The 18,875-nt window shown below is 44.4% G+C and overlaps 1 protein-coding gene across 5 annotated transcripts in view; it reads right to left on the bottom strand.

Moving 5' to 3' along the window:
- Nucleotides 1–18,875, bottom strand: part of COL16A1 (collagen type XVI alpha 1 chain) — a 272,606-nt gene that overhangs the window by 64,341 nt on the left and 189,390 nt on the right. For all 5 annotated transcript variants that reach the window (XM_058196500.1, XM_058196501.1, XM_058196503.1 and 2 more), the window contains exons 31-35: nt 4,891–4,998; nt 4,400–4,519; nt 1,770–1,823; nt 1,382–1,423; nt 1,254–1,289 (exon numbers count right to left, since the gene is read on the bottom strand). In XM_058196500.1, coding sequence (XP_058052483.1) covers nt 1,254–1,289; nt 1,382–1,423; nt 1,770–1,823; nt 4,400–4,519; nt 4,891–4,998 — 360 coding nt within the window. The remainder of the gene's footprint in view (nt 1–1,253; nt 1,290–1,381; nt 1,424–1,769; nt 1,824–4,399; nt 4,520–4,890; nt 4,999–18,875) is intronic.

Here is an 18,875-nt window from a genome sequence, read left to right as displayed (position 1 = left end):
TGGATTTCCTGGTAAACCTTTCTGCCCAGGTTCTCCCTGCAAAAAGCAGATAAACATTTGGAGGTGATGCTAGTGGCAATGCATGGTTGAAGTAACCTGTACCACATATCAAAAAGGAAGTTACTCACTTCTGGTCCTTGGATTCCTATGCCAGGGGTACCTGGTTCCCCCTAAAAAGTTGTAAAAGTTATGTCAGTGGAAACATGACTCGTAGTGAAAAACGTTCAGTCCACAACTCTTGAGAAGAATTAGCTTAATGTTTCTCCTCCTCTTCCCTCCTCCAAGCAATTCGAATCAATGTTTTAACCCATTCTATGGAGGACATCTGATCACTCCTTACCTCCATCCTGCTCCATAAGCTTTATTTTATTATTTGCATGCCTCCAACTCCATATGGATTCACAAGAGTACGCAAAACCACCATGCAATAAAACCATGAACACCTGGATGAAACTATCCTATTGAGACTCTCTGATCACCACCTTACCCCAACCTATTCCACAAGCTCTATTTTTGCCCTAAAATTGTCCAAATGTTTCGGATCAGTTATCCTATGTCTGGTATGCAGTGAGGGATTTCCTTCCTTCCTTCCTTCCTTCCTTCCTTCCTTCCTTCCTTCCTTCCTTCCTTCCTTCCTTCCTTCCTTCCTTCCTTCCTTTCTTCCTTTCTTCCTTCCTTCCTTCCTTCCTTCCTTCCTTCCTTCCTTCCTCCCTCCCTCCCTCCCTCCCTCCCTCCCTCCCCTCCCCTTCCCTTCCTTCCTTCGATTTCTACAGCCGCCCATCTCAGTCAATGACTCCAGGTGGCTCACAATTAAAAAAATGTATAACAATCAAAATATTAAAAATATTTTAAAACAATAAAAATAGACACATCCAAAATAATAGACACATCCAGAATAAATATACACAGCAACTGAGATACTTGACCAGTTAGCAATATAGCCAGGAAAGGATGAGCTTAACGTATTCAGCATCGTAGTTTGGGGAGCATGGGCATGTTTTTATGGTTTTAGGAGATGCTAACAGGATTGAGGCCATTCTAATCTCTGAAGAGAGATTGTTCCATAGAACAGGGGCCACTCCAGGAAAAGTTTCTATTCTATTCTAGTCCCTGTCAGCCGACAATCTTTGGCTGATGAGATCTGCAGCATGCCCATTCTGCTAGATCTGGTTGGATGGGTTGAGACTTTTGGTAAAGGGTGATCCATGTGTGGTCAAACAGGGCAGCAAGGTGCCCAGTGGGTTAATACTTACTGGATTTCCTGGTAAACCTTTCTGCCCAGGTTCTCCCTGCAAAAAGCAGATAAACATTTGGAGGTGATGCTAGTGGCAATGCATGGTTGAAGTAACCTGTACCACATATCAAAAAGGAAGTTACTCACTTCTGGTCCTTGGATTCCTATGCCAGGGGTACCTGGTTCCCCCTAAAAAGTTGTAAAAGTTATGTCAGTGGAAACATGACTCGTAGTGAAAAACGTTCAGTCCACAACTCTTGAGAAGAATTAGCTTAATGTTTCTCCTCCTCTTCCCTCCTCCAAGCAATTCGAATCAATGTTTTAACCCATTCTATGGAGGACATCTGATCACTCCTTACCTCCATCCTGCTCCATAAGCTTTATTTATTTTCCCTAAAATTGGTCTGGAGCTCATGGTAGCTACTTAACAATAGCTATTCATTTTTTGGCGAGTCTCTTCTACCACACCAGGAAAGCTAAAAATGGATGCTTGAGAAAGAGTCTTTGAATGAATACAACCCTGATCGATACTCACTGGCAACCCCTTCAGGCCAGGAGGCCCTTGAATACCTGGAAGTCCTGGTTTTCCCTGAAAATTGGAGGAGGAACAAAGAATGAAGAATTAATCCAACACATTTAGAACTTTTCAACTCTTTCCCTCTGAAGGTATCTAGTTCAATGACATTGTGGACAAAACCCAAGAGAAATGTCTTCCATCTTTGACAACAGCCTATTCCAGCTCTACTGGACCACTTCCTATAATTCCCAGCGTGTATGGCCAAGTACTTCTGTATGTATTGATAGAACAGAAGATTTGTATTTCAGGGTTGAATTGTGAGGTCCTTGATGTTCTTCAAGTTGGGTGGTTTTCCATTTTATTACCAAACTAAGCAAGTCAAACCATGGTAATGATGATGTTACCTAGTTTGCTAATGAAATGTCTACAAAAAAGCAACTCAACTCAGAGATTACAGAGGACACCACACATCTGTATGCCTGAGAAGATTGCTTTATAAAAGGGATGGAAATCTGAAGCCCTCCAGATGTTGGATTGCAACATCCCCATATTCTTCTCAAAATCCCCAAAGCTTTAACCAAAAACTGTCTACTATTGACCTCACCCCATTCCTAAGAGGTCTGTAAGGGGCATGCATAAGAGCACAAACGTGCCTACCGTTCCTGTCCTATTGTTTCCTTTCATTATATCCAATTAATATAGTTATTACATACTTATGTTTATATATATGCTTATACATTATATAGTTATTTTCATGCTTATGCTTATATATACTGTTGTGACAAAATAAATAAATAAAATAAATAAATATTCCTAGCTAATAATGAGGGTTTCCATGAGTTGTAGCTGTAGTTGCAAGTCCCCCATCCTTGTTTGATTAGGATCCAGTTGATAGATAATTCTGAGGGAGAAAATTGAGGACCCTATGGTTGATTTGGCAAAACTGAAAAAAAAATGTATATTTACACTGGAAAGGATGAACTACAGTGAATAGCTATATAAAGCCTTAAGCTTTTACACCTCTAAATTTTGGAAGGGGTTATTCAGGTAATCAAGATGAATCTTACACTTCAAATAAGAAGTCAAATTAAAGCATTATCAGCAGATGGCTCCTCCGTCTCTGTGCAAGCATATCTAGTGCAGAAAAATTCACCTCATTTAGTAATTGGTTCCACTTTCACTACATTTCACTACCTGCCTTTCCACAATTTAAACCCATTATTCTTTGTCTTGCACTCTAGGATGAGAAAGAATGGTCTTAGCTTCCTTTGTACTATATCCTCAGGTATTTAGACTGCTCTAATATAATCTTCAATCTTCTCAAGGCTAAAATAGACCCAAATACTTTCATTTCTCTTCACCCTTTTAAGCTTTACTTCACAATCTGAAGGGTAGAAATAGATTTCGTCTTTTAAAGTAAAATCAACAGGGAGATTTTGAGCAAGCCGAAATCTGAATCCCAGTGGGAAATTCTAGGCTGCTTCTGTGCATGAGTGAAATTACAAAATACACAGAAAATTAGACAGGGTCAACTTTGCCAGCATGAACAAGGGCATCGCTCTCAAATTGAGGTTAAAGAGCAACATTTGTGAGAATATAACTAAAGTGCTGTTACTCTAAGTTATCCTCCAAACCATCAGATATATTGTCAACTTAATAAGATTACAGCTTGGTTTATTTTGTAGCCTTAATAAAAAAATCTCAAGCAGATAGATTTTCTTTTGTTAATCAAAGTCTGGGAACATTAATGATTTGACATTCATTGTTCCACAATGATCACCTTTTATTCAAACAAGCTGCTTGACGGAGGTGTTCTGATATGTAAATCAAATCAGTTAATTAAAGGAATAAAAACCAGCAGTTAACACGGTGCCATCAAATAAACTTGATTGGAACCAGCAGATGAGAGGAAATGTATCTTCATGCAATACGTAATTAACTGATGAAAGTCATTTCTGCATGCTTTGGCGATGGCTCTTGTTTTAAGGGATTAGAAAGATTCAGGGAAAAAGAATTCTGCCAACAGCTATTATACATGAGAGCGGTAGGCTATTCTTCCCCAATTTGATGCCTTCCTGATTACAAAGCCCATAATCCCTAGACAACCTACTCAAGGCCACATGGAGTGAGAACCATGGGACTCTGCAATCTGACACCAAAGGAAATTCAATTACTGGAAAACTGAACCCAGCCCTGGATGAGTTGGCAAGTTATTCTAAAGCATCAAGGCATTTCTAAAGATCTATTGACTAGCTATCAAGTTCAGTCCCAGAAATACAGAGTGACATGGGTTGCTAAAGATGCAGGCTGAAATGTTCTGCCTTTTTTTTTTAATACAAATAACTGGAAGGAACAGGAACAAGTCTTGGCTATATCAGACCAAGTTCTCAATTTAAAGATTTGCCTTGATTTGGTTTCATGGTGAAGGCACCAGGCTAGAAACCAGGAGACAGGGAGTTCTAGTCCTCTCCTTAGGCATGAAAATCAATGTACCTGTTATGGGGAAAATAGGAGGAGAAGGAAAGAGCATCAGGTGTATTTGTCACCTTGAGTTATTTATAAATAATTACAAAAGCAGGATAAACATGAATAATAAGAAAATAAGCTCATAACTGATCACTGGTTGGATTGGTTAGAAAGCTACTTACGGGTTTGCCTGGCTGACCCACACCTGGAAGACCAGGATCCCCCTTTTGACCAGGTGTGCCTGGGATACCAACTGCTCCAGATTCTGGGCTGATCATGGGACATGACTCACAAGCATCTCCCTGTAAGATGAGAGAAGGCAGGTGAGAAACAACACACAGTGATAGATCAGTTCCACGTTTGATACAAGTATTATGTTACTTCTTCATACAACAGGTCACAGCCACTGGTGACAGAAAGCTCCAGAGCTGGAATGGAAGATGTGAGACTTTTGACCATAACTATGGACACCCCTGCCAACTCTCTTCTTGTTCATGTTCCTATAGATTTACAAATGGGTTAAAATTATCCCTTCTACTTGCAGAAAGCTGCATGTTTGGTGGATGAGAAACAGCTTAGTTGGGTGAGCTTAATTGTTGGTATGGAGTATTAGTATGTGTCCAAGCTATTTTTCTTACGAGTTCCCAGTATTTAAAAAAAAGCAGACTCTCACCTTTTCGCCTTTCACCCCTGCTGGTCCTCTGATGCCAGGCTCACCAGAAAGGCCAGGTAAACCCGCTTCACCAGGTGTGCCCTGATCACCTGGGTTTCCTGCATCACCCTGGAAAGCACAGAAGACAGGAGGAGAGAGATGAAACCTCTTTTGAAAATTTCCTCAGTCTCTCTGAAGACTCAGAATTATGCACGCACGCACGCACACGTTTAAGATATGAAGAAAGTTCATCCTTCTAAACCAAAGTGAGTCTTTTGTAGACAGCAAAACATGCTGGATTTATACGATCCAAGTCTGGTGTTCAGTATGGCTGAACTCAGGTGAGTTCAGACATAATAGTTTCAATTGCACAACTCCCTAAGTGTATGCTTCCATATATGTTGTGTCTGTGATGCTGTACAAGATGACAACAGACTATGCCCAGAGCAATGTGTTACAAGGGCTAGAGCAGGTCTTCTGTAGCATGGCCATAGAACTGGTACTAATAGTGTAGCAAATGTAATTAGTAATAGATTTTTCTAATTAGATTTGGGAAAAACAGATATGAGTCTCCCCTTAGCTACGAAATAAGACCAATCAGTTCAATTACTTTGCAGGGCTGTTGTAAAGGAAAGAGGGGAAGGAACCATGTGCATTGACTAATATTTTAATACAATGGTGAGGAATGTTGGAAGTATATGACAACAACATCTAGAAAGCCAACAACATTTGTCTTTTCCTGGTCCTTGAGAAGGACTTGATAGGTGGACAAAATGCCAAATCCAAATTAAATATTTGACTGACTAATGTGATAAGCCTTACTAATTAAAAGAAAGTGTGAATATTTGATGTGGCCACGCCCAGATATATAGCAGAAGAGAAGATAAAGAAATGGAGAAGATCACAAAAGTATCAAGATCTGAAACGAACACTGAAAGATGGCATAAAGCAGCCATGATAGCCAGTGGTTACTGGCACACTAGAAAATCTGTGAATTGTCAAATTTTCCATCTGTCAGTTACAAAAGGCCACACTGCTTGGATGCAGACATATACAGGTAGTCCTCAACTTATGACCACAACTGAGCCCAAAATTGATGCTGCTAAGTGAGAAATTTGTTAAACAAGTTTTGTCCCATTTTATGACTTTTCTTGCCAAAGTTGTTAAGCGAATCACTGCAGTTGTTAAATTAGTGACACGGTGGTTAAGTGAATCTGGTTTCCCCATTGACTTTGCTTGTCAGAAGGCCGCAAAAAGGGATCACATGACCCCAGGACACTGCAACTGTCATAAATGTGAGTTAGTTGTCAAACAGTCGAAGGTAAATCATTGTGACCAGGGGGATGCTGCAATGGTTGTTAAGTATGAAAAATAATCATAAGTCCTTTTGTTCAGTGCAATTGTAACTTTAAATGGTCACTAAGGGAATTGTTGTAAGCCAAGGGCTATCTGTACTATGCTGCTATGACATTCCAGGTTCTTGGGAAGAATGTAGCCAACACTAGCTAAAGATTTCTGGCAGCTATATTTCATATTTTTTGTGTATATTACAGGGGAGAAATTCAGCAGGTTCTGACAGGTTCTGGAGAACCGGTAGTGGAAATTTTGAGAAGGAGAACCGGCAAATACCACCTCTGGCTGGCCCCAGGAGTGGGGAGGGAATGGGGATTTTGCAGTATCCTTCCCCTGCCATGTCCACCAAGCCACGCCCACCAAACCACACTGCATCCACCAAGCCACGCCCACAGAACCGGTAGTAAAAAAAATCGGATTTCACCACTGGTATATAATAATAATTGTGGGTGTCTGGTGTGCTTTTTTTTAAAAAAAAAATCTCCACGGCAGCAAGATTACAGCGGTCTGCTGGATGTCAGTTAACACGATGCCACTTTTTCTCACCACATTTCTCCTAAATTCTACGAAACCTTTCTAATTCCTAATGCTAATTCCAGGAAGTGACTACGGATATTCAGGATCTCAGTGCAAGGTTGCCAGGCAACCCAGAGGCTTTCAGGTGACGGTGGCTGTGAGAGGGAAGGTGTGCACAGGCCAAAATGGTCCGCTTTGTAAGGGTTGCTAGGCAACTGCATTTCTAGTTCTTGAGCCTTGGGGCCTGTGTGCCTTTCAGAACTGCATAAAAAGGAATTTCCAGAATTAAATTATTCTTCACTGCTGAAGAAGAAGCTGCTTCTGCCAAAATTATTTCATCTACCGTATATACTCGAATATAAGCCGATCCGAGTATAAGCCGAGGTCCCCAATTTTACCCCAAAAACTGGGGTAAACTGGGGACTCGAGTATAAGCCGAGGGTGGGAAATGAGGCACCTACCGGTCGGCGAAACCCTCCCTCCCTCGGCCGAGAAGGCTGGCGGCTCCCCCGCCCCGCCCTCTCACTGCACCGGCAGGGCTTCCCCGCGCTAAAGCAAAAGCCTGCCAAGTTCGCGCCGGCCGGTATAATGTGAAAAAAAGGAAAAAAAAAAAAACCTCGAGTATAAGCCGTATATACTCGAGTATAAGCCGAGGGGACGTTTTTCAGCACAAAAAACGTGCTGAAAAACTCGGCTTATACTCGAGTATATACGGTATATTCTTGAACAACGCAAGAAACCATTTTCCCCCCTCATTTTGCTCTGGCCTAACATGCATACATGCATTTGCTCCCAATTACAGGTAGTCCTTGATTTATGACAACAGTTAAGCCCAACATTTATGTTGCTAAGTGAGAAATGTGTTAAGTGAGTCTTGCCCCATTTTATAACTTTTTTTTGCCACATTTGTTAAGTGAATCACTGCAGTTGTTAATTTAATAACACTGTTGTTCAGATTAAGAAATATCAGATTGCCTTTGAATAATTAGGAAGTATTATTTTATGTAATGGGGAGGGGGTTGGGAGATGAAAAGATTTGGATGAGGTTAATTGTAATTTTACAAGGGAAAATTTTACTCTGTATTTGGTTTATGTGTATAACAATACCTTGTGATTGACCCGGGAAGCCCGGGGGAGGGGGGGGAAGGGAGGGGGGAAGGGGGTTTTCTGGGAGGGAGGGGGGGAAAAGGGAGGAAAATGTTTTTGTTTTTTAAAACTTTTTCAATAAAAAAAAAATAATAACACTGTTGTTAAGTGAATATGGCTTCCCCATTGATTTGGTTTGTTAGAAGGTCGCAAAAAGGGGACCACATCAGCATGAATCAGTTGTCAAGCATCCGAATATAAATCATGTCACCATGGGGATGCTGCGATGGTCATAAGTGTGAAAAATGGTCATAAGTCGCTTTTTTCAATGCTGTTGTAACTTTGAACTATTGTAAGTCTAGGATTACCTGTAACATATATGCATTTTATTTATTTATTTATTATTTATTTATTTATTTTATTAGATTTCTAGACCGCCCTTCTCCCGAAGGACTCAGGGCGGTGTACAGCCATAATAAAAATAAACAATGTACAATTAAAAATAAATTAAAAAACTTATTATACAGTTTGGCCAAGAAATTTAAAATATATAAAATCTAAAAAACCCCAATTTAAAACTTTAAAAATTTAAATTTAAAATCTGGACGATTTAAGAGAGCCCCGCGTGAACAAACAAATATGTTTTCAGTTCGCGGCGAAAGGTCCGAAGGTCCGATATTTGGCGTAAACCGGGGGGAAGTTCATTCCAAAGAGTAGGAGCCCCCACAGAGAAGGATCTTCCCCTGGGGGCCGCCAGCCGACATTGTTTGGCGGACGGCACCCTGATAAGTCCCTCTCTGTGCGAGCGTACGGGTCGGTGGGAGGCATGAGGTAGCAGCAGGCGGTCAGCAGCAGCATTTGCACCCGTACAGTCCTCAATTTACAACCACAATTGGGGCCAGAATGTAGGTTGTTAAGGAAAGTGACCAATAAATGGCCACATCTGATTTTGCCATTTTTTAATGCCACACACTTGTTAAATGAATCATTGTGGTCATTAAGTGAATTATATGGTCATTAAGCGAATCCGTGTTCCCCCCCAGTTAGCTGGGAAGGTCACAAATGATGCTGATGTGATAACTGTAATAAATAAATAAAAATGACTTGCCTGCAGAAGTTGTGAATGCTCCAACACTGGAAATTTTTAAGAAAATGTTGGATAACCATCTGACTGAGATGGCGTAGGGTTTCCTGCCTGGGCAGGGGGTTGGACTAGAAGGCCTCCAAGGTCCCTTCCAACTCTGATGTTATGTTATGTTATATGTTATGTTAAATACATGTCAATTGCCTGAATTTGGATCACATAACCACAGTGATGATTGTAACTATGAGGACTGGTTGTAAGTCACTTTTTCAGCAACACAGTAACTTTGAACAGTCAATAAATGAATGGTGTATAGATCATTTATCTGTATAGGTAAATTAGAGTGACCATTCATCCTTTATTATAAAGTTCTTTATTTAAGAAAGCTGTCCTTTCTGAATTTAATTATATATTTTCTTGGTTTGGCCCTTTAATTTTCCTTTCCAAGGCAAATTGTCAGCCTCCACTCCAATCTTCATATAGTTCTGAATGATTATATCAGTAGATAGAATGTAAAATGTTTATTTCTGTATTATAAACTGTTAAGGAAATGAGATGTATCATGCCTCCGTCCAGGGTGAGGGAAAGGAGCCTATTATGAGTGTCGGCTGACATAACAGGGGGGAGGGATGATTAACTACTGAGTGTTATCAGCGCGCGCTTTTCTAACCGACACTTCATTCCTAAGTTGACTGACATCCAGAGACCTGTGGAAGAAGATTACCACGAGGGGCCGTGAAGGAGTTGGCATTGGACCAGACCAGCCTGACCTCCTGGAGGAGGAGGGACAATTGGGGGGATATGATATGTTAGCCATATTTTGTCTCAGTTCCAGCTTTGCTTGGCTGCTATCAAGACTGTAAAAGTAAAAGTACTTGTTTTCATTCCAAATGAAGTCAAGGTGAATTCTTTCCTATTTATAGTCGGAGGTAGCCTGACATTAAGCTGGAACTCACATCATGTCTACCAACCAGGATTGCAATCGCAATACCGGGGAGTAAACCCAAATGTGATGGAAGGCCTGCTGCCGGCTGAGCTGGGGGAGGCGTCCGGAGGAATTTCTGCTGACACTTTCGACCCTGAGCTGGAAGATTGCAGAGCTCGGTGGGCAGAGCAACTAAAACTGGAAGAGGAAGGGTGGAAACCAAGCACCAAAAGCTTCCTCTGGAGTAACTAAAAGGAAAAAGAAAAAAGGAAAAGAAAAACTTTCGGAAACAGAACAAGAGATAAGGGACAAGCTCCAGTTGGAGGAAGCCTTACGTCTGTTCCGTGAAGTGAAAGTGAGGCAAGCAGCTCGCCAAAGGTATGAATCCCCTATTCGGTCCTCCAGGTGGGAGAGAGAAGAGGAGGAAGAGAATACAAAGGGGCCAGCTAAGGGTGATTTCCAGGGTGGTGAGATTTCTGAAGAGCCAGGGCTGGAAACTCTCTCCCCAGAGGAGGCTGAATTGGATGAGGTCCGGGCGCCACCTGCTGACCAAGCAAGGCCGCGCAGGGGAAGGAAAAAGCCAAAAATTCCCCCCATATCAGAGAAATTTGATGGAAATGCGAAGGAGTTGGGACTGTTCCTGGCGAAAGTGAATGACCACATGATAGACTGGGGGGAAGATTATTGGTCACAGGCAGCACAAGTGAGAGCTGTGACTCATAATTTGACCGGAAGAGCAGCTGCGTGGTATGTGTCGTTACATACAAACCACTCCCCCTTACTGCAAAACTACAAGCATTTTATGACTGCACTGAGGAGGAGGTTTGAGGACCCCCTGGCAGAGCAAAAGGCCAAAGGTCGGATGAAAACCATCAGGCAAGGGAGGAGGCCGGTGGCTGATTATAACCAGGAGTTCAGTGATTTAGTTCCCTTGATGAGAGGGTGGTCGGAGGTGACCCTTGTAGACATTTTCAAAGATGGTCTGAATGGAGATCTCTATGAACTGTGTCGAGCACGAGCCTCTCCAACTACGCTGTATGGCTGGTACACCCTGGCAGCAGAGATGGAAATCGAGTTAGTGAAGGACCGCGGCAGAAGACAGCGCATTGGAGGGCCATCCCTTGGCCGTTTTCCAGAAGGAACTTATAGGGACGTCCCTAGATTGGAGGAGGAGACCACGTTCGTCTGGGTGCTACAGATGTGGAAAAGAAGCCCCCCGAGCAGCCGACTGTAGGGTTAAGTTGATGCCAAGCGCGACCTCTGGTGGTGAAATGGAACCAGTGAAGCCAGCGGCTAAGGCGCGTAAACCAGCAAAAGTGGGGGAGGCCGTTGCCAAGAAGGGCACGCCCATCAAGGAGGAGGGCGAAGTGTCGACCGATACTGACAATACAGTGGGGGAGGGCGTTGCCAAGAAGGGCACGCCCATCAAGGAGGATGGCGAAGTGTCGACCGATACTGATGACAGCAAAACCACGTCAGAGTCCGATGAAGACCTTCTGGTGAGTTGGGCACGGGGCCCTTTGGACATTCCAGTTAATCTACACGTACCCTCTTCGGGCAATAAGGGGGAACTGCTAGCACTACTCGATTCTGGATGCACTAGATGTATGGTCAGTCCCGAACTAGTAGAAAAAATGGAACTAAGGTTGAGAACCTTAAGTAGGCCCATAGTGTTTGCACAGTTAGATGGCTCTGTGGCAGGGGGAGGGCCCGCCCATTTCGTAACGGAACCCATAGAAATGATAATAGGAGACCACCGTGAAATTCTGAACTTCATAGTAGCCCCAGGAATGGACCAACCCCTGTTGTTAGGCTTGTCATGGTTGCGGAAATGGAACCCCCATATTAACTGGAGAACGGGAGTCCTACGTTTCCGTTCCAAAACCTTAAAAGGGGAAAAGGGGAAACCCAAGAAGGGACCTACCGTGACCTTGCACCAGGATAAGTTAGGGGCAATGATTGAACGGATAGACGGGGAAGAGAGAATACCCAAGGAATACTGGGACTTGCGAGAAGTCTTTAGTGAGAAAGCATCAGACGTACTTCCTCCCCATAGGCCTATTGACTGTGCCATAGACATCCTTCCGGGGGTAAAGCTTCCAAAGCCAAAAGCTTATCCCATGACCCAAAAGGAATTGGGAGAACTACGTAAATTCATAGACAAAAACCTAGAGCGGGGCTTTATCCAACCGGCTAGGCCTCGTGTGGCGGCGCCAGTGATGTTCCGGGAAAAGAAAGATGGCTCCTTTCGTCTTATAGTTGACTATAGGAACCTAAACGCAGTGTGCGCCGAAAACATATATGCCACTCATGAAAGATATGTTAGCACATTTAGCGAAGGGAAAATTCTTCACCAAACTGGACCTGCGAGAAGCCTACTACAGAGTTCGTATAAAAGAGGGGGATGAATGGAAAACCGCTTTCAACTGTCCACTAGGATGTTTCCAGTTTCGAGTACTGCCATTTGGACTGCAGGGGGCGCCCGCAGTTTTTATGCAACTAATAAATGAAATACTCCATCAGCATTTATTCAAAGGGGTTCTTGTCTACCTTGACGACATACTTATCTATACAGAAACAATGGAAGAACATATTAAACTAGTAAGAGCTGTACTCAAAAAGTTATTATCTGCAGAGCTATATTGCAAGCTATCCAAATGTGATTTCCATCAAACCAAAATAGACTACTTAGGGTATCGCATTTCGGCTGATGGGTTAGAAATGGATCCAGAAAAGTGAAAGCTGTCTTGAATGGGCCCCCACGCACACGCAAACAACTCCAAAGTTTTTGGGATTCGCAAATTTCTATCGTCAATTCATCCCTCCTTTGCTCAAATTGCTTTACCAATAACTAACCTCTTAAAACTAAAGGAGACACGAAACCCAAACCATCATTACCTCGAATGGACAATGGAATGTCAGGCAGCATTTGAAAAATTGAAACGACTCTTTGCCGCTGAACCTATTTTAAAGCACCCTGACATGGATGTTCCTTTGTAATACAAGCTGATGCAAGTGATGTAGCAGTCGGAGCCGTCCTGCTCCAAAACAATGCTGATGGTAATTTACAACCCTGTGCTTTCACTTCTCGAAAATTGACTGAAACTGAAAGACGATGGGCTATTTGGGAAAAGGAAGCATTTGCAGTTCATTGGGCTCTACGGACATGGAGACAATTCTTAGAAGGTTCAAATCATCCTTTTGAAGTTTGGACTGATCACAAAAATCTAGAAGCTCTAAAGACTCCTAGAAAACTTTCACCTAAACAAGCCCGCTGGGCTCAATATTTTAACCGCTTTAATTTTACTTTACATTATATTCCTGGGGGAAAAAACTTCTTAGCAGATGCTCTCTCACGTTTACCCCAATACAATTGCACTCGCTCCGAGGTGGTTCAACCAATACTTCCATTACAACAGTTGGCCCCAGCAATAACTAGAAGCCACTCCAAAACTGACCCCTCACTCCCAGATGAACTAACCAAGTCGTTTAAAGAAGCTTTAAACACCGATGACTGGTACTTAACCCATTCCATGAATGCACACTCCGTGATGGACTAGCTTGGATTGGAACAAAACTATATGTTCCTCTATCACTCAGAGAAACCATCCTACAACGATGCCATGATGCCAAAATGGCAGGGCATTTTGGATTTGTGAAAACTTTGCATCTTCTTAAAAGACAGTTTTGGTGGCCAAGTCTTAAAAAAGACATTCAAGCATATGTAGCAAGTTGCCCTATTTGTGCATCATCCAAAAGGCCTCCAGGAAAACCTCCTGGACTACTTCAAACTGTAGCCAGGCCAGGAACCCCATGGAAAGAAATATCCATGGATTTCATAGTGGAATTACCTGAAAGTTCAGGCAATACTGTTATATGGGTTGTGACTGACCTTTTCTCCAAACAAGTCCATTTTATTCCATGTTCAAAATACCTCCTCAAAGACTCTAGCAAAGTTGTTTGTACAACACATTTATAGACTTCACGGAGTTCCTGATCACATCATTTCAGATCGAGGAGTTCAATTCACTTCTCAATTTTGGAAAGAATTTTACGACTCATTGGCTCCGCCAAGGATTAAGCTCCTCCCATCATCCTCAAACTAATGGAAGCTGTGAACGTCAACTCTGTACTAGAACAATATCTGCGATGTTATGTTAACTACCAGCAAGACAATTGGTCTGATCTCTTACCTTTTGCTGAAGTTGCCTACAACAACTCAATTCATAGTAGCACAGGATTTACTCCCTTTAAAATAGCTTCAGGTCAAGATTTTGTTCCTATTTCGAACTCCCAAAGGAAGAAACTACTGTTTCCTCTTTGTCAGAATGGATAGATCAAATACAAAGCACATGGAAAATGACTAAAGCGATCGACGACGCTCACCGTGCATAAAAAACAAGCAGATAAAAAAAGGTCCCCTGAGAACAAATATCAAGTGGGCGATAAGGTTTATCTTTCCACCAAATATCTTCAAACCACTCAGAAATCTAAGAAACTTGGACCCAAATATGTGGGACCTTTCCCCATAGTAAAAATCATCAACCCTGTGACGGTACAACTAGATTTACCAAAAACACTTAGAAGAATCCACCCCGTTTTCCATGTCAGTTTGCTGAAACCTGAACACACGTCTACTTTCCGTCCTAACCGTACACCCCCTCCTATACCAATTCTCATAGAGGGAGAACAACACTTGGAAATAAAAGAAATTTTAGATTCAAGAAAACATAGAAATAAAATTCAATATCTTATTTCCTGGAAACATTTCCCGTTATCCCAAGCTGAATGGGTGAACAAAGAAGATGTTCGTGCATCGGAAAAGATAGCACAATTCTATAAAAATATCCTGACAAACCCTATCTTCTCTTTTTCTTTCTAGGACTGACGTCCTTGTTGCAGGAGGGCCGAATGTCAGCCTCCACTCCAATCTTCATATAGTTCTGAATGATTATATCAGTAGATAGAATGTAAAATGTTTATTTCTGTATTATAAACTGTTAAGGAAATGAGATGTATCATGCCTCCGTCCAGGGTGAGGGAAAGGAGCCTATTATGAGTGTCGGCTGACATAACAGGGGGGAGGGATGATTAACTACTGAGTGTTATCAGTGCGCGCTTTTCTAACCGACACTTCATTCCTAAGTTGACTGACATCCAGAGACCTGTGGAAGAAGATTACCACGAGGGGCCATGAAGGAGTTGGCATTGGACCAGACCAGCCTGACCTCCTGGAGGAGGAGGGACAATTGGGGGGATATGATATGTTAGCCATATTTTGTCTCAGTTCCAGCTTTGCCTGGCTGCTATCAAGACTGTAAAAGTAAAAGTACTTGTTTTCATTCCAAATGAAGTCAAGGTGAATTCTTTCCTATTTATAGTCGGAGGTAGCCTGACACAAATAAATATATGTATGTATGTATGTATGTATGTAAGTACCATGTTTTCCCAAAAATAAGACCCTGTCTTATATTTTTGAACCCCAAAATAAGCGCTTGGCCTTCTTTTCGGGGAGGTCTTATTATTTTAAGGTGCATGGAGCAAGATGGGGCTCCTCTTGCCATCTTACTTGATTTCTAGCTCTGTGTTTAAATATTTTCGGGGAGGGCTTATTTTCGGGGGGGGGGGAGGCTTATTTTAACAAATTTAGCTCAAAAGCCCGATTGGGCTTATTATTAGAGAATGTCTTATTTTGGGAGGAAACAGGGTATGTGTATTTGTATATGTATATACTACTTATACATCTCTTTCAGATTTGCTTCCTTTTCTGGTTGTCCTTTATTCCCTGCCCACCCCCAATTAGGGTCACTGTAAAGTGAATGTGTCATGAGGATCGCTGATTTTTGAATAAGAAAAGTAACTAACAGAATTAGAAGGGACCTTGGAGGTCTTCATCTTTTTCATCTTGACCTGAGGAGGCTGCTTTAGAGCTGGTCGTTTTCGCTTTGGATGGACATGGACCTAGGCATGGAGGCCTATTTTTCTCCCTCTAGACTTCGGAGTTGTAAATGGGGTGTTTCGACTCGGGAGCTTAGGCTCCCCCCCCCCTGGACTTTGGAGCATTCGCAACATCTGTATGTCTGTTATGACTTTTACCATCTGGAACGGGATCTCCTTGCGAGAATGTCCATCATCTTTTATCATCAGTGGGACCTATGTCAGAGGTTCTGAATATGACTGCTTTATCATCATCTACGGTTACGGACAAACTCATTTTTGCGCCAATTATGCCTGATGCGAGATATGATTTATTCTTCGTTAGAACTTCATCGTCTGCGAGGATCCTCCGCCTCGCAGAAATGGCCCTCTACGTTATCGAGGGCCTATCTCAATGATGGGTTTTGGGACCCAGAGAGATGGCATGTGTTAAGAAAGAATCTTTGGGGTTTTTTAGACAAACAATTTTTAAGGGGTGGGAGGGTAAAAGCGGGTATCGGGGGAAACCCGTCGGGGAGGGAGCCAGTCCTTGCATTTGCTCGCGGCGATACTTTAGTAAGTTCGGAGGTTAAGGGGAAGCCTTGTTCTCCAATTCCAGAGGATCGTTCCATCAGTACGGTGTGGGAGAGGCAGATATGGCGGAAGTGGGGGGCCATATCATGTTCAGGGGGTGCGCACTCGCTGTTTGAGAGCGATTGCGCGCTCCGGCCCCTCAGACTTCTCCTGTTCCCCGTGTGGCCAATATCCCCAGGGCTTGGACCTTCGGCTGATGTTGTGCAATGCTAGGTCCGTAGTGAAGAAAGCCCCCCTGATTTACGATCTTATACGGGGGGGGCTGCGGACCTTGTGGGCATTTTGGAGACTTGGTTGGGCATTGAAGGGGGGGTTCCCCTGGTGGAGATGTGCCCACCGGGTTTCCAGGCATTTCATCAGCCAAGGGCCCAAAGTAGGGGTGGAGGGGTGGCGGTGGTTATTAGAGAGAGTCTGGAGCCAATGGAGGCCACTGTTCCTCAGATAGCCGGTTGTGAATCCCTTTACGTGAAGTGGGGGCGTAGGATGCAGGTGGGCTTGTTGATCACGTACCTGGCTCCTTGCTGCGTGGCAACAGCCCTGCCCGAGTTGCTGGAGTTGATAGCCGGGATGGCAGTTGATACCCCCAGGCTTATGGTCATGGGGATTTCAACTGCCATCAGCGATGTCGTCAACGGCGGCTCGGGAGTTCATGGCCTCCATGATGGCCATGGACCTGACCCAATTAATTGACGGCCCCACCCACGTCGGGGGAAGCACACTGGATCTGATTTTTGTCTCTGGACAGTGGTTGAGTGATCTGGAAGTACGAGAATTAGCCATTGAACCTCTGTCATGGTCAGACCACTCTCTCCTTCGTCTGGACTTTCGGACTGCTGCTCCACACCGCAGGGAGATGGGACCAATACGTTGGTTCCGTCCCAGGCGACTGATGGACCCGGAGAGGTTCCTGATGGAGCTTGGGCCGCTCCCTGGCGATCTGGCCCACGGCTCGGCCGAGGAGCTTGTTGCGGCCTGGGAACAGGCCGCGGTGGGCGCCTTGGACCGTGTCGTGCCTTTGCGGCGTCTGACCTGGCGTAGATCTCAACCAGCTCCTTGGTTTTCCGAGGAGCTGAGGGAGATGAAACGCCGGAGAAGACGCCTAGAGAGCGCGTGGAGGTCCAGCCGTTCTGAAGCTGACCGAACACTAGTTAGGTCTTTTACTCAGACCTATCTAGTGGCATTGAGGGAGGCCAAGCGGGCCTATGTCTCTACCCTCATTGCGTCAGCAGAGAACCGCCCAGCCGCCCTGTTTAGGGTGACTCACTCCCTCCTTAACCAGGAGGGTTGTGATGACCCCTTTCTGGGTTGTGCTGAGGATTTCAGCAGGTATCTGTTTGACAAAATCGCTCAGCTTCGGGACGGTCTGGACCAAAACTGGGTAGTTTCGGGCGAGGTGACGGAGGCTAGTCTTGTTGAGACCATCTGGGAGGAGTTTGACCCTGTGGCTCCCGAGGACATGGACAGGTTGCTGGGGCGGCTGAACGCCACCACATGTTTATTGGACCCGTGTCCCTCCTGGTTGGTGCTGGCCACCCGGGAGGTTACACGAGGCTGGCTCCAGGGGATTGTTAACGCTTCTCTGAGGGAGGGTGTTGTTCCCACCGCCTTGAAAGAGGTGGTGGTGAGACCCCTTCTCAAGAAGCCTTCCCTGGACCCAGCTGTTTTGAGTAACTATCGTCCAGTCTCCAACCTTCGCTTTGTGGCGAAGGTTGTTGAGAGTGTGGTGGCACACCAGTTACCCCAGTACCTGGATGAATCTGTCTATCTAGACCCGTTCCAGTCCGGTTTCCGACCCGGGTACAGCACGGAGACAGCTTTGGTCGCATTGGTGGATGACCTCTGGAGGGCCCGGGATAGAGGTTATTCCTCTGCCCTGGTTCTCCTTGATCTCTCAGCGGCTTTTGATACCATCGACCATGGTATCCTGCTGCGACGGTTGGAGGGATTGGGTGTGGGAGGCACCGTATTTCGGTGGTTCTCATCCTATCTCTCCGACCGATCGCAGACGGTGTTGGCAGGGGGGCAGAGGTCGACCTCGAGGCGCCTCCTGTGTGGGGTGCCACAGGGGTCGGTTCTCTCGCCTCTCCTGTTCAACATCTACATGAAGCCGCTGGGCGAGGTCATCAGTGGTTTTGGGGTGAGCTATCAACTGTACGCGGATGACACCCAGCTGTACATTTCCACCCCTGACCACCCCAATGTAGCTGTTGAAGTGTTGTCTCGGTGTGTGGAGGCCGTACGGGTCTGGATGGGGATAAACAGGCTCAAGCTCAACCCCTCCAAGACTGAGTGGCTGTGGATGCCGGCATCCCGGTAGAGTCAGCTGCAACCGCGGCTGACTGTTGGGGGCGAATCATTGGCCCCAATGGAGAGGGTGCGCAATTTGGGGGTTCTCCTGGATGGACGGTTGTCCTTTGAAGAACATCTGGCGACCGTCTCCAGGAGAGCTTTTTACCAGGTTCGCCTGGTCCGCCAGTTGCGCCCCTTTCTAGACCGGGATGCCTTATGCACGGTCACTCATGCCCTCGTCAC

Source organism: Ahaetulla prasina, chromosome 10, assembly GCF_028640845.1.
Source record: "Ahaetulla prasina isolate Xishuangbanna chromosome 10, ASM2864084v1, whole genome shotgun sequence".
Classification (NCBI taxonomy): Eukaryota; Metazoa; Chordata; class Lepidosauria; order Squamata; family Colubridae; genus Ahaetulla; species Ahaetulla prasina.
This window is presented reverse-complemented; position numbering and strand designations above follow the sequence as displayed.